Source organism: Crocodylus siamensis, chromosome 2 (assembly GCF_052110815.1).
Source record: "Crocodylus siamensis isolate JL-2025a chromosome 2, ASM5211081v1, whole genome shotgun sequence".
Classification (NCBI taxonomy): Eukaryota; Metazoa; Chordata; order Crocodylia; family Crocodylidae; genus Crocodylus; species Crocodylus siamensis.
The window spans coordinates 25,967,549-25,981,264 of record NC_143396.1 but is presented as its reverse complement, the minus strand read 5'-3'; the positions used below and the strand labels follow the sequence as shown (position 1 = coordinate 25,981,264).

Genomic DNA, 13,716 nt, shown 5'->3' with positions numbered 1-13,716 from the left:
TTATGGTAACAGAATTCAAGTGGGAAATTGGTCTTCTGTGCAAGATTTCAGACAAGATGGCATACAGGGTATTCACGTGTGTCACTGTCATTAAGAGTAACATGTATGACAAAATAATTCCAGACTTTAAACACATTGGGCCAAGGTTTCAGTTGAATTTACCTGCCCAACCACATAATGCCCTCTTGAAAAATCTTACCAAGCACCTTTCTGCAGATTTGGGAGCCTAAAAATCTTTGAAAATCTCTGTCAATCCTTATTCAAGGAAAGTCCTAGTGCAATCAATGTCCAACTAAAAACCACAAGGCAAGATCTTCCACATTCATATAGTATCTTACTCTACAAGCACAGCTTTCAATAAGAGCATTTTGGCATAAGTTACTATTGACAGAATATGCTGCCAACGAACGACTTCAGGGTTTGAAACATTGGATTTTCACTTGCCAGAAAGTCCCGCAGCAGTGCAAACACTTCCAGAATAATTTCTCCCACTGTTTCTTTCTTTTTTTGCCCCCAAATTGTGGAAGTTGAGAAACACACAGAATCAGAGGAAATTAGGGCTAGAAGGGACCTTTAGGAGGTCATGTAGTCTAATCACCTGCTCAAAGCTGGATCATCCCAGTCTAAACCGTCCCAGAGAGAGAGAGTTAACTTTATCTTAGTTTGAAGTCTCCCTTCTACCCAACATGCCTCTCTCAGCAGTGCTCCCTCCTCTTTCCCTATCCTTTGTATTCTAACCACTGCTTTCTATTTAGCAGCTCTGCTCCCTGCACGGCCTTCAGAACATCTGATGAAGTAAGCCCTCTGCTTAGGAAAGCTTGTATTATACATCTCTGATTTAGTTAAACCAGCCCAGGCAAATGTTTGTCTAACCTGCTCTTAAAATCTTCTAAGGATGGAAATTCCACAATCCCTCTAGGTAATCTGATGCTCAACTATTCCTAACATCCAGTCGAAATTTCTTTTGTTTCAATTTAAAACGTTTCTCTTTTAATTGAAGTGGTTTCTCTTTGTTATGTACTCTGCAGCCACAAAGAATGACAGTGCTGCCGTTATCTTTAATAAGACCACAATCAAGCCCTTGTTTAGAAGATTTGAACCATGTCTCTTTAAAAATCATGAGCTGATTCATCTCACAGATATGTTAAAGCTCAGGTGCAGACATGAGTAAAGGTAATATGTGTTGACTTATTATAATCACATGGCCTAGGACTGATGAATTGGAAAGGGCAGTGATGGCTTATCTTTAAAAAACTGATTCAACATCTAAGTAATATAGGAAAATTATTAATACTACACCATTTTAACCACAGCTAATGGTAGCAAAATATACCATATACTAACTGGTATTAAATGCATGAAACATTGAACAACTAAGATGATATATATTGTACAGTTATGAATCAGTATAGAACAGGCTTTCCATTAGTTATAAAGGGATTTCATGGTTTTTTCATAGCAAGCAAAAAATACAAATTTGTTCCCAGTTATGATAATTGGATAATAGTGCATTCAGTTTATTCCTGCCAAGTAACAATTTAACACTTTTTCCCCAAGCAATGACAAATATTTAATATTAATCTTAAGATTATAGTCTTCCATTATTCCAGATGTGCATGCTCCTATTGAGCATGTGATGTTGTAGAGCATTACATGTTTTATTCACCAATAATGTCTATTGAATCTTATAGGACAGTATGAAGAAAGAAATATGCTTTTCTTTACCCACTAACAGATTTTAAATGTGTGATTAGAACTATTTGCTCTTGCATTGTGAACTACTTGCTATCTTCCTTCTCCTGGAATGAGTTGGACAAAATGCACCACTACTATCTGCAATTTAGCATTCAGATAACCAGAGAACTGGAGCATAGCACTAAGCTAGCTTCTTCCCTGTCCCTGGAGAGATACCTCATTCCAGGCCTAGACAAGAATTCATTGAACTGCTAACCTGTGCTGTTGATAAATAGATGTTTTCTGTCTGCAGGGTAATTATTCTGGGATCTTGCACAAGGATTAAATTCACTTAAAGTAAATAAGTAAAGCTATTTCCCTTCATTACGATGGTCTGGGTTATGATACTTCTACTCATATGGAATAGTACCTTACTCCACAAGTCCTGTTGAAGGATAGTATTATGGTTAGGACATTAATCTACAATACAAAAAATCAATTACCTACCATCCTACTGACTACCAGTTTAATCACACAGAATTCATTCAATTTGTTTGTATCTCATTTTTCATCTGTAAAAGAGGGGGGAGGGGGTAATAGTACTGCCTGACTTAAAAATCACGAAAGGAAGATAACTATGTGCAAGATGAGTCCCATACTGGGGACCTACCTAAGTTAGTAGCTGGATAGGAGGAAGACAGATCATTAAAAGCAATGGGACTATTCCGGAAATAACCTATCACCCAAAATAAGTATAGCAGAATCAGGCTCTATGTCTTTATTTGTTAAACATGGCCATACATTTTTGACAAACTTTAAAACAAAATCAAATTCAAAACCCTCAGATCTAACCTCTACAAATCAAATATGCCCCCTTTACTATTTCTTGTAAAGGGTAGTTTCAATTTAATTAGATCTATATCTTTGAAAATGTACTCCAACTCCATTTTCATATTTTATAATATTTTAATATTTTATAATAATCCAGAGAGCATACATTTCCTACTTGGTTTCTTTCAATGGATTATGTGTCAGAAATTATTGAGCAAGAATAACAGGTCTGCTTTTGTCATCAAAAATGCTTTTAACAATTTTATTGAGGGTTATAAATCAATGTGCTGTTTTTGATCATTATTCCCACAGTTTCTCCAAGAACTGACATTGAGATATACTTCAAACAAAATTATGCATGTGAAAAAACCTACACAGAAATATTGAGGAAGTTTTTAAAATTATCATGATATAAAATATTTGATTTCTTTTGGTAGAGAGGACAGGGCACTGCTTTATATGTATACATACCCTGTATCCTGTAATGAAATGTCCATTGCTACATCCTAATTCATCAAGTACTGGTCTCTCCCAACCAAGTAACATGGTACTTTCTCCTATTGTTTTAATAATGTTGACCAAACCAACTGGTATAGGCAGTCCTAGAGAGAAAACATGTATGTAATGAAGCAAGCAGCTTGTGTTCAACAGTTTTTTCAATCACTGCCATAGCAGGGTCTTAACAGAAGTAAGTAATCTTTGCCTTTCCTACCACAACTGGGAACAGACTCTGACATATACAGTTTGAATAATACAAATTACAGAGAAAACACAGAAACTGACATTCTACGTTCTGTACCTACTTTTATCCCAAAGACAACATCTCCATCAAGATGCATATGCAGTTGGTCTAATAAAAGATGTCGCCCACAAAAATCCTTGCTTTGTATATTTCCTGGATCACCATAGTTACACTATCATATCCATCTCAATCCAGTTCATACAGACCTTACACACCTATTTATAATATGGAGCTACTGGCTAGGAACATGTAAATAAAAGAAACAAATGATCAAATCTAAAATGTTTTGAACCAATAAAATTCTACCATCAGGCAGACCCAGCACTTCCTGGCTGCAAGCAAGGAATCCCAATAGGCTCTTTGCACCACAGAGAATTGCCAGATTAATTACAATTGATATAGGTCCAAAGTCTTGCCTCACTGTGAAAGCCTAGGCCATGCCTTTTATTCATGTTTGGTTCCTTCTATGGCCCCTTCCTGAAACACAAGTTGTTAAGTGAAAAGAAGTTGATATTTGAATACACTGCCATTTCCTTGGTGCACCCAAACTCCTAATAACACTAGCATTAAAAATAGAAATGTAGGATCTGGTCTTCTGTTTTTCAACTGTTGAGAAGGAAATGACACCACTGCAGCAAAACAATTTCAAGCACATGCTTTACTGTAAGCAGATAAACAAGCTTGTCTTCAGCTGAAAAACACTCACGTTTCATTGTGAAGGTAATCATATGCTTAAATACATTAATGCACAGATGTATTTTAGTATCAAGATTTGCTTGTTTTATTGTTTTTGTCACTGTACATTCCCTTTATATTTCTCTATCCCATACAATCAGCAAAGTGTTAGCCCCTCTCTCTCCCTAATTTCAGCCAGTAACCAGCTTTCCACATTGAAGCTACATAGTCTATGTTAATTTGAATCCAATGTTGAATCATGCGTGCTCCATTAGTTTACCTCAATGAAGGATGGTTACAGAAGTTGCCAGTTCAGCAGGCAACAGTAGAAATGCCAAGGAGAAGGGCAAGGTGAGCAAGAAGAACATACAGAAACAACATATTATCTGAGAAAAAGAACTACCAAATTCCCAGTGCATGTGGCTAATGAAACAGCTTTTACTAGAAGAGCCTGATTTTGCTTCCATAGTAATCAATGGCAGATCTCAAATTTCTTACATAGGAACATATCTATATCTGTTCTTAGAGACTCCATAGTAAGATCTTAAAATAGGTCTTAAAGTCTACTTCATCACAGAGGAAGAGATCTAGCATCACAACACTAAAGCTAGGAGCCCATCTGTGAACTCTGAGGATTTTCATAGATTTCATAGACATCAGGGCTGGAAGGGACCTCGGGAGATCATCGAGTCCAGCCCCCTGCCCCAGGGGCAGGAAGTCAGCTGGGGTCATAGGATCCCACCAAGATAAGCATCCAATTTACTCTTGAAGGTGTTCAATGTAGGTGCTTGAACCATCTCTGCTGGCAGACTGTTCCAGACCTTGGGGGCTCGGACAGTAAAGAAATTCTTCCTTATGTCCAGCCTGAAACAGTCTTGCAGGAGTTTGTGACCGTTCGATCTAGTCATCCCTTGGGGCACTCTGGTGAACAAATGTTCCCCCAGATCCTGGTGGTCACCCCTGGTAAACTTATAGGTGGCCATCAGATCACCCCTGAGCCTGCGCTTTTCCAGGCTAAAGAGTCCCATGGCTCTCAGCCTATCATCGTAAGATCTGTTTTCCTGACCTCTGATCATGCGCGTGGCTCTCCTCTGGACTCTCTCAAGCTTCTCCACATCCTTTTTGAATTGGAGCCCAAAACTGGATGCAGTACTCCAGCTGCGGCCTCACCAAGGCCGAGTACAAGGGGAGAATGACATCCCGGGATTTGCTCGAGAAGCATCTATGGATGCAGGCCAGCGTTTTGGTCACTTTATTAGCCGCAGCTAACCCCCAAGTCTCTTTCTTCTGTAGTGCTAACCAACATAGCACTGCCAAGCCTATAAGGATGCTGCAGGTTTTTCCTCCCAAGGTGGAGGACCTTGCATTTTTCGGTGTTAAACACCATCAGGTTCTTGTCTGCCCATTTGCTGAGCATGTCCAGGTCAGCCTGGATCACCCGCCTATCTTCTGGTGTGGATGCTTTGCCCCAAAGTTTGGTGTCATCAGCGAACTTGGCCAGTCCACTCCTGACTCCAATGTCCACATCATTAATGGGATGTTGAACAGTACAGGTCCAAGGACAGAGCCTTGAGGGACCCCACTGGTCACAGGGCACCATGATGAGTGACTGCCATCAATTACAACCCTCTGGGTCTGACCACGGAGCCAATTTGCCAGCCAGCGGATCGTGGTGGAGCCAAGGCCACAACTGGCCAGTTTGGCCAAGAGGAGCTGAAGGAAAACATATTCTGCTCCTGGTTTCACCCTTGATCCTGAAATTAACTTTTCCATTAGTCTGAATGAATCTGAGTTCACAGCCTTTCAGGACCTGTTGCAAGTAAATCACTCACAATAAGATCCTTGGCTTCTCTTGTGACTGCGACCTGAATTGGTGCAAGGATCTACAGAGAAATCCTAAAGGTGGATGAAGTAAATAGTGATCAAGTGAAGTGGAGATCAGCTGGAATGGAAAGTGAGGCCCCTTCATTTCTTATCATCTTCCACCTCCCCCTCCACTGATGGTTGCCACAGGATTTGTTCAGCAGACAGCGAGACCCTTGAGACAGATAATTTATCTTGTAAAACACCATTGAGTTTGTCTGGAGTTGATCAATGAGCTACATTTTATCTGACCCTCTTTAAATTTAATATGGAAAACAAAAATTCAGAGTGCCCACTAAATGCATGCCTTCAGAATTAGGGGAAGAAAGTGTCAAAATCATGTATTTGATTCCATGTCCTGGGTGAGGTCACATGGAAAACTTGTCCCCAAAGCCAGCAGCGAACAATACTGGTAACTGTTAGACAAAGCCAGACTTCTATCCTACACTTCATGATAGGAATGCTGCTTATGTATGAAATTAAATCTGGTACAAGAATGGCTTCATGCAACATAAACATCTCCATTTAAAGTATGTTTTGCCATTTCCTGTATATAAGAAACACAAAAATGGTTATTGGCCGGCTCATGTATCTCCAGTATTTGCCAGCTGAATATGTAAAGCTCTAACCTCCTGGGCAAGCATAAATCACATTTCAAGAAAATTATTCCTAAAACTGCTGCATCCATAGTCTTCATGCTGTCATCGTCAATCCACCTCAAGCACATGACCTTGCTTCTCCTATAGATACTAGCCTAATGCTCAGGGCATTAGTCTGACTGCACTGCCTTGATATTGATGTCTCAACTACACTATGCCTCTCCCTGATTATTTCCATATTTTTGTGGCTCAAATTAAATGGAATGTGTCTGTACACATGTGAATTATGACACAAGGGAAGCAACAACCATATTAGCGTCCAGGAAAAGCTATGGTACCTGGCTTTTTATTGCTTGTTCATTTACACAAGCAACTGGGGTTCATTTTTATAAGCAGTGAAAAAAGGACTGATCCCCCTCAGTGGCACAGCTCAGAGGGCAAGCTGCAAAGCATCCTTTTATAGTCCCCTGGTCCTATGGCAATTTTCTAACATCTCTTTGCCTTCCCCCTATTTGACAGCAAGATTGTCTAGATTGCATATATGTCATTAAGGACATGGCTTTCTATGGTAGGAAGAGATTTATTGGTCCAGTACCACAGGTTCTCTGGAAGAAAATGTCTTTTTTTAAATATGGAAAGTACATAATAAATAAAAGTGATTTATACTTCTACAGTTCTTTTTATTCAACTGTCTCAAAGCTCTTTGCAAACCTTAAGCCTCAAAACACTTGTACAGGCATATAAGATCGCACAACTACAGTTCTATAGTATGGCACCGAGTAGTTAAGTGCCTTACTAAGCTAATCAAGGAGAGCCAAAGATAGACCAAAAGAATTTTGGCTCCCAGTGCTATGCTACTACACACCCCCGTCTTGTGACAGGTGAGTGGTCTTTTCTTCCCATTTCCAAAGACCCTATGATTATTCCTCATTTTATACAATTGCTTTTTGTAGTCCTTATAAATACAGTTGCCTCCATGGCCAACAGGATACTGTAAGTTAACTGCACTGAAATCAACTATTGATTGCACAGTGCTTGGCTGTTCAATGGAGCAAGGTTAGTCTACTCCCTCCTTTATCCTTCTCTCACAACAGCATCTTGGACTGAGGTGGACAATTCTGTTATGATTCCAAGTTTAAACACAAGAGACAGACCAAACAATCACTCTTAACAGTGTTTTAATTGGCATTTTATCTGCCCCACAAAGCTTAAATCTGTTGATTAGACCTCTCCGTAGCATCCACCTTTTGCAACCAGGCTCTCACACAATCGTGCAGATGCTGCAACAATGAAGCATATTTAAGAACATGAGGTTGCTTAAAATCTAGATTTCAAAATCAGTTATTGGGGGTGCTTTTAGAAACTACAGAAAGTGGCTTGAAATAAGGCAGGGTTATGGATTATATGATCCTGTAGTCCCCTTCATCCCTTACTATATCACCAAATCTTGAGTTGTTAGCAAGAGCTACTACATAATACACACCCCAAAATTGTTCTTCCTCAAAACTTGTATCAGTGCCCTTATTTTGAGTACTATGGAGAATTAAGTCACTCCCAGTATCTTTATTTGGCTACCAGTGCAAAGAGAAAGGGCAAAGAATATAAGAGCAGCACTTCTGCTATATCATTACCTGCTTCCTCTGCAAAATCCCCTCTGCAGGATTTAGGGCCAGCTATGCCAAAAACTGGGAGATAACTACTTTTCAGGTTATCAACCAGAGGTGTAGCAAAAAGGGTATGCACCTTAAGTATACCCCATGAGAGTTGTAAGGGATGCAGGTTAGGGAAGTGCTGCTAATTGCGGGGGGGGAGGGACGGTCCACGGACTGAGGTGGTGTGGAGAACTGTTACCTACACTAGGGACTCAGAAACAGTCCCTGGCTGCTGCCATAACTGCAGCCAGTTTGGTCTATCCACCCCAACTGTTGTTCCTACTGCCGTAGCAGCGTGGTGTCCTGGCAACCACTTGCTGCTGCAAAAGCAACAACACGTGGCTGCTTCTGAGGCTAGGGCATGGACTCCAAGGAGGCCAGTTACTATTCTTGCACCCCTACTAATTAGTGTCCAGGGCTAGTTGCCCACTTTCCCACCACAAGCCATGCTGCTGGCATCAACCTCCCCAAAACACAAAGGATTCCCCAAGTAAGCAAAAGATGTCACATGTAATGTAGAATCATCCTGACAGTTGTGCCAAAGTCAATCACTCCAGAGGGAACCCAGTGAACCATAGGTTTAACAGAGTATGTGCTCTGACAGAAGGACAGGAGAGGTGGCAGCAGAAACACAGCATGGGTATCCCTGATGTCTGTCATATCTAGATGATCTTTGGTTATGTAGCATGCCTACAAGACATTGGAAATGACACCTCATGAATCATGCTCTCCTCTTGCCTTATGGAGATCCCCTGTAAAAAATGACATGGCACGGCAATAGCATGGCAGTGAGTTTTCTGGTCCTTTTCACAGAATCATAGAAAATTAGGGTCAGAAGGGACTTCAGGAGGTCATTTATCCCAACCCCCTGCTCAAAGCAGGATCAGCTCCAACTAGATCATCCCAGTCAAGGCTTTGTCTACCCAGGTCTTAAGAACCTCAAGGATGGAGATTCTACCACATCTCTGGATAGCCTGTTCCTGTGCTTTACTACCCTCCTAGTGAGCAAGTTTTTCCTAATATCTAACCTAAACTTCCCTTGCTGCAACTTGAGACCATTGTTCCTTGTTCTGTCATCTGCCACCACTGAGAACAATCTAGCTCCATCCTCTGTGGAACCAATCTTCAGGAACCAATCTTCAGGTAGTTGAAGGCTATTATTAAACCCACCCTCAGTTTTCTCTTCTCCCAACTTTTACACTATCCAAAGTATCAATTCTTTCAAAGTACAAGAGCAAGAGGGTTTTTTTTTAATGAGACTGCTGTCTTAACTAACCAACAATCCAAACAAACAATCCTTGAAGCTAAGACCAGAGTGGGTCTTATGTGCGGGTACTATTTAAACCCCTTAGGCAGATTAATTTCACAGACAAATAAAGATCAAATAGCAAAAAATCTAGTTCAGGGGTAGGCAACATTTCTGGCCAGAGTGCTGAAAAAACCGCAATGTCTATCTTGTACTGTAAGGTGCTGGAGTGCCAGCATGCCACAAAAACAAAACTGGGGTGGGATGGGGGGGAGGGTACATGGCAAGATGCACTGAATATGAATATAGTTAATCATCATATCATCATAAACATTGCTTTTTTTTTTTTCTTTTCTGCTTTTTTTTTAAACAGAAAATATCAGGTTTTCTGAAGATTTTAAACCTGGTGACAATAAATAAAACTTCATATCCTACCTTCCTTGTGTATTTTTTTTTGTTAAGCATGCTGTGATGACAGAAAGAAAAAAAAGAGAGAAAGAAGAGAAAGAGAAGCAGGGGGAAGAGAGAGAGAAAGAGGGAAAGGGAGAAAAAAGCAAAAAGGGGAAGAGAAAAGAGAAAAAAGGAGGAGAGAGGGAAAGAAAGAAACAGAAAGAAAAAAAAAAGAAGAGCGAAAAAGAGGGGGAGAAAAAGAAGAGAAGGAAAAGGAGAGGGTGGAAGTGGGGTGAGCTCACTTGCGTGGGGCGGATGGTGGCAGCCCAGGAGGCACTGGGAGGGTCGGGCTCAGTTGTGGGGGGTGGGCAGTGGCAGCCCAGGCAGTGCTGAAGGGGTGGCTCTGGGGGAGTAAGGCAAATTTTGGAGTAGCTATAGCTCCCTCAAGGCTCCCCCTAGCACCACCCGTGTGCACTGGGCTCCAGAGCCCCAGCCACACTTTGTGCCAGAGGCGGCCGCACACACTCCTCTGGGCAGACGGTGGAGAAGGGGCCTGAGGCAGCACAACCCCAGGTCTCTCCCCGACCCTCTCCTCTGAGACACAGGGTGCAGGGGCAAGGGTGGGGCTGGGCCAGTGCAACCCCGACCCTTCCACTGCCATCCACCCGGAGGCATGCACGCGTGCAGTGCCTCAGCCCCTTCCCCACCGTCTACCCAGAGGGGTGCACACAGCTGCCACTGGCACAAAGCCTGGCTGGGGCTCTGGAGCCCAATGCATGAAGGCAGCGCTACAGGGGAGCTTGAGGGGGGGACTATAGCCAACCCCAAATTCACCTACTCCCCCATAGTCACCCCTGCAGCACTGCCCGGGCCATCGCCTCCCACCTTGCACAGCTGAACCCGCCCCACTCCTGCCCAGAGTGCAGTCCCTGCACCAGGAAGAAGCAGGGCCACTCCTGCAGCTGGTCCAGGATCTGGGTAGCTGCTGCCAGCCATAGAGCTTGAGCTGCTTGCTGCGGGGCTTGCGGTCTCCCAGCGGCCTACTAGGATCAAGCCAGGCTCCACGTCTGGCAGCAGCTGCCCAGAGTCCGGGAGGGTGGTGGCGTGCTGAGCAAAATGGCCTTGCATACCATGCTCTGGTATGTGCTGGGGGTTGCTAATCCCTGATCTAGCTGGACAAAAGTTGAGAGAGCATATAAAGGAGCATAATGGCTTTTGGGAAAGGGACAAACTAGGTGATATATAATACTCTTATTTAAACACAAAGAACTACCCCCTTTAGGAGTATTCATTTAACATGCATTAATATCAGATGTTAATTTTGCTTGCTTTTCATCTCACTTACAGCTGCTTGCAGAGAAACAAGAGAAGAATTCATAGCTATCCCAAACAAATATTCTGGCTCCAAACATCAGCTCCCTCTTTTGCGAAAATGGAAAGCTGCTGAAGTTTCCAGTTGTTGATCACCAGTGTTTTTTCTTTGCAAAGGTTTTTCATTATTTAATTAAGTGGCTATGAAAGCAAACAAACTGAATGAGAACCCCCTGCCTTAATAACATCTGTTCCTTCATTTTGACCAATTCTTTTCCTTGTTCCTCAGCTAAAATATTTTTTGGCTACTAAAAGCAGCATATTTCTACTTAAGCAAAACCAAACTGACAGAATTATCTCAAAGCACTAGGCAGGAGGCAGACACCGTTACAGGATGTACTACATTAATTTCTGAAATAACTGTCACTGACTGTTTCTGTGTAAAACTTTCTCCAGCAGTGAAACTGCACGATAACAGCTCAGATCTATTTTGCAAAAGTGTCTGCCACTACAGCTCATGTCATAAATCTCTCTAACACTATACATATAAGATCCTCACTGCAACATCTGTATTTCCTGGCTGATGAGGTGACTGAGCCACTTCCACGTAATGATCCCTAGTGTGGTAATAAATTTAGTTGGGCTTCTGGCCTACTTGACTAGAAAAACAGAGAGAGAAGAGCTGATACTGCTTATTTCAGTTGCATGTTCTGAGATAAGAAATCCTGCATGCCTTAGTTGTCTTGATATATTACCCTGTGCACAGATGGTTTGTTTAAGTAAACTTCCTAAATGTCTATGTAATTTACCATTGTTTTGTTTCTCCAAGGTCCTATTTTTTTTCCCCTTTCTTTATCTTAATTATAAATAAGCTTGTAAACTTAGAGAGTCTGAGAAATCCTTTGAAACAGACGAGTGGGTGATTCCCCTTGCTGTCTGGAATTCTCCCCGTGATCACAGTATAGCCCTAAATAAAGAAAAGCTGGCTCTGTCAGTTCTGATTCAACCACAACGCGAATTTTGATTTCTTCCACACTGGTAACATCTCTGATGGCCAAGAACTCCCAAACTGACAAAAACCCCAAAGCACACAAAGATAAAGATACAGAAACCGTTCTTGTCATACAAAAGGCGGCGACCGAGTGAAGACTTAACTTTATAGCTTAATGCATGCATCCAATATAATGTCTAGCCCACCAAATCTTTGTATTTCCCCTCTCCTCTCCATATTCACAGACATTTCCTTTTGCACACCCTGCCTCATTGACCTTCAGCCCCTCTCTAGGCCCACAAAAGTATTGCTCTTCCCAGGTTGTCTCCCCTTAGTCACTTCTCTTTCTCCCCCTGCCTCACAAGTGGCTGTGGATTATTTATACATAACATCAGTTTTATGTTTTGCCCTCAGCTCATATCAACAGAAAAAACATTTCAGGCTCAATCTACCACAGAAAAAGTACAGAGGTTTTCAGTGTAAATGTGAAATAAAAACTGGTAAGCACAAGTCAGCATTGATGAGAATGCCACCAAGTCACCTGTGTCTGGTCTCAGCAGACTGCTCTAGAGATAGGGAAAACAGGGCTCACTAAATGAAGCTGCTGCTGTTAAGCACATCTCTTTAACATGCAGATTTTCTATCCAAGCCTTTTTACCTAAACACTAAGAGGAAGTGTGGGAACAGAGAGGCTCAGATTTATTACACCTAGGAGAACGGGACTCCAAATGTAGCCTCACCAGTGTCAAATAGAAGGGAAGAATCACTTCCTTTAATCTGCTGGCAGTACTCCTAGTAATGCAGCCTGGCATACTGTTACCCTCTTTGCAACAAGGACACACTATTGGCTCATATTCAGCTTATTGTTCACTGTAACCCCCAGGTCCTTTTCTGCAGAGCTGCTGCTTAGCCAGTCAGTCCCCAGTTTGTACCGATGCATGGAACTGTTCCATCCTAAGTTCAGGACTTAGCACTTCTCCTTTTATTGAACTTCATGAAATTTCTTTGGATCAATCCTCCAATTTGTTGAGTTCTTTCTCCGTAGGCCTACCTTTCAGTGTATCTACTACTGCCCTCAGCTGTGAACTTGCTGAGGGTGCACTCCATCCCATCTTTCAGGTCATCATCAACAAATATATTGAACAAGACCGGTCTCAAGACTGACCCCTGGGGCACTCCACTTGAAACTGGCTGCCAGCTGGACACGGAGCCACTGATTATTACCCTTTGAGCCTGATGACACAGTCAATTTTCTATCCACTTTATTGTCCATTCATCCAACCCATACTTCCTTAGCTTGCTTGCAAGAATGTTGCAGGAGGCTGTATTAAAAGCCTTACTAAAGTCAAGGTATATCACATCCACTGGTTTCCCGGCATCCGCAGAGCCAGTCATCTCATCACAGAAGGCAATGGGGATGGTCAGGCATGACTTGCCCTTGGTGAATCCATGCTGACTGCTCCTAATCACCTTCTTCTCCGAGTGCTTGGAAATAGATTCCTGATCCATATCTTTTCCAGGGACTGAGGTGCAGCTGACTGGTCTGTATTTCCCAGGATCCTCCTTCTTCCATTTCTTAAAGACAGGCACTATGTTGCCATTTTCCAGTTGTCTAAGATGTGTCCCAGTTGCCACGAATTTTCAAAGATAATGGCCAACAGCTCTGCAATCACATAAGCCTACTCCCTCATTACCCTTGGCACCTTGCTTTCTCTCTGACCCTATGAATCTTGTGTTTCTTT

The 13,716-nt window shown here is 42.2% G+C and overlaps 1 protein-coding gene across 1 annotated transcript in view; it reads right to left on the bottom strand.

Moving 5' to 3' along the window:
• The window catches only part of C2H4orf50 (chromosome 2 C4orf50 homolog), a 170,355-nt gene that overhangs the window by 39,741 nt on the left and 116,898 nt on the right, over nt 1-13,716 (bottom strand). Inside the window, exon 18 of the mRNA XM_090034492.1 lies at nt 2,977-3,107. Coding sequence (XP_089890618.1) covers nt 2,977-3,107 — 131 coding nt within the window. The remainder of the gene's footprint in view (nt 1-2,976; nt 3,108-13,716) is intronic.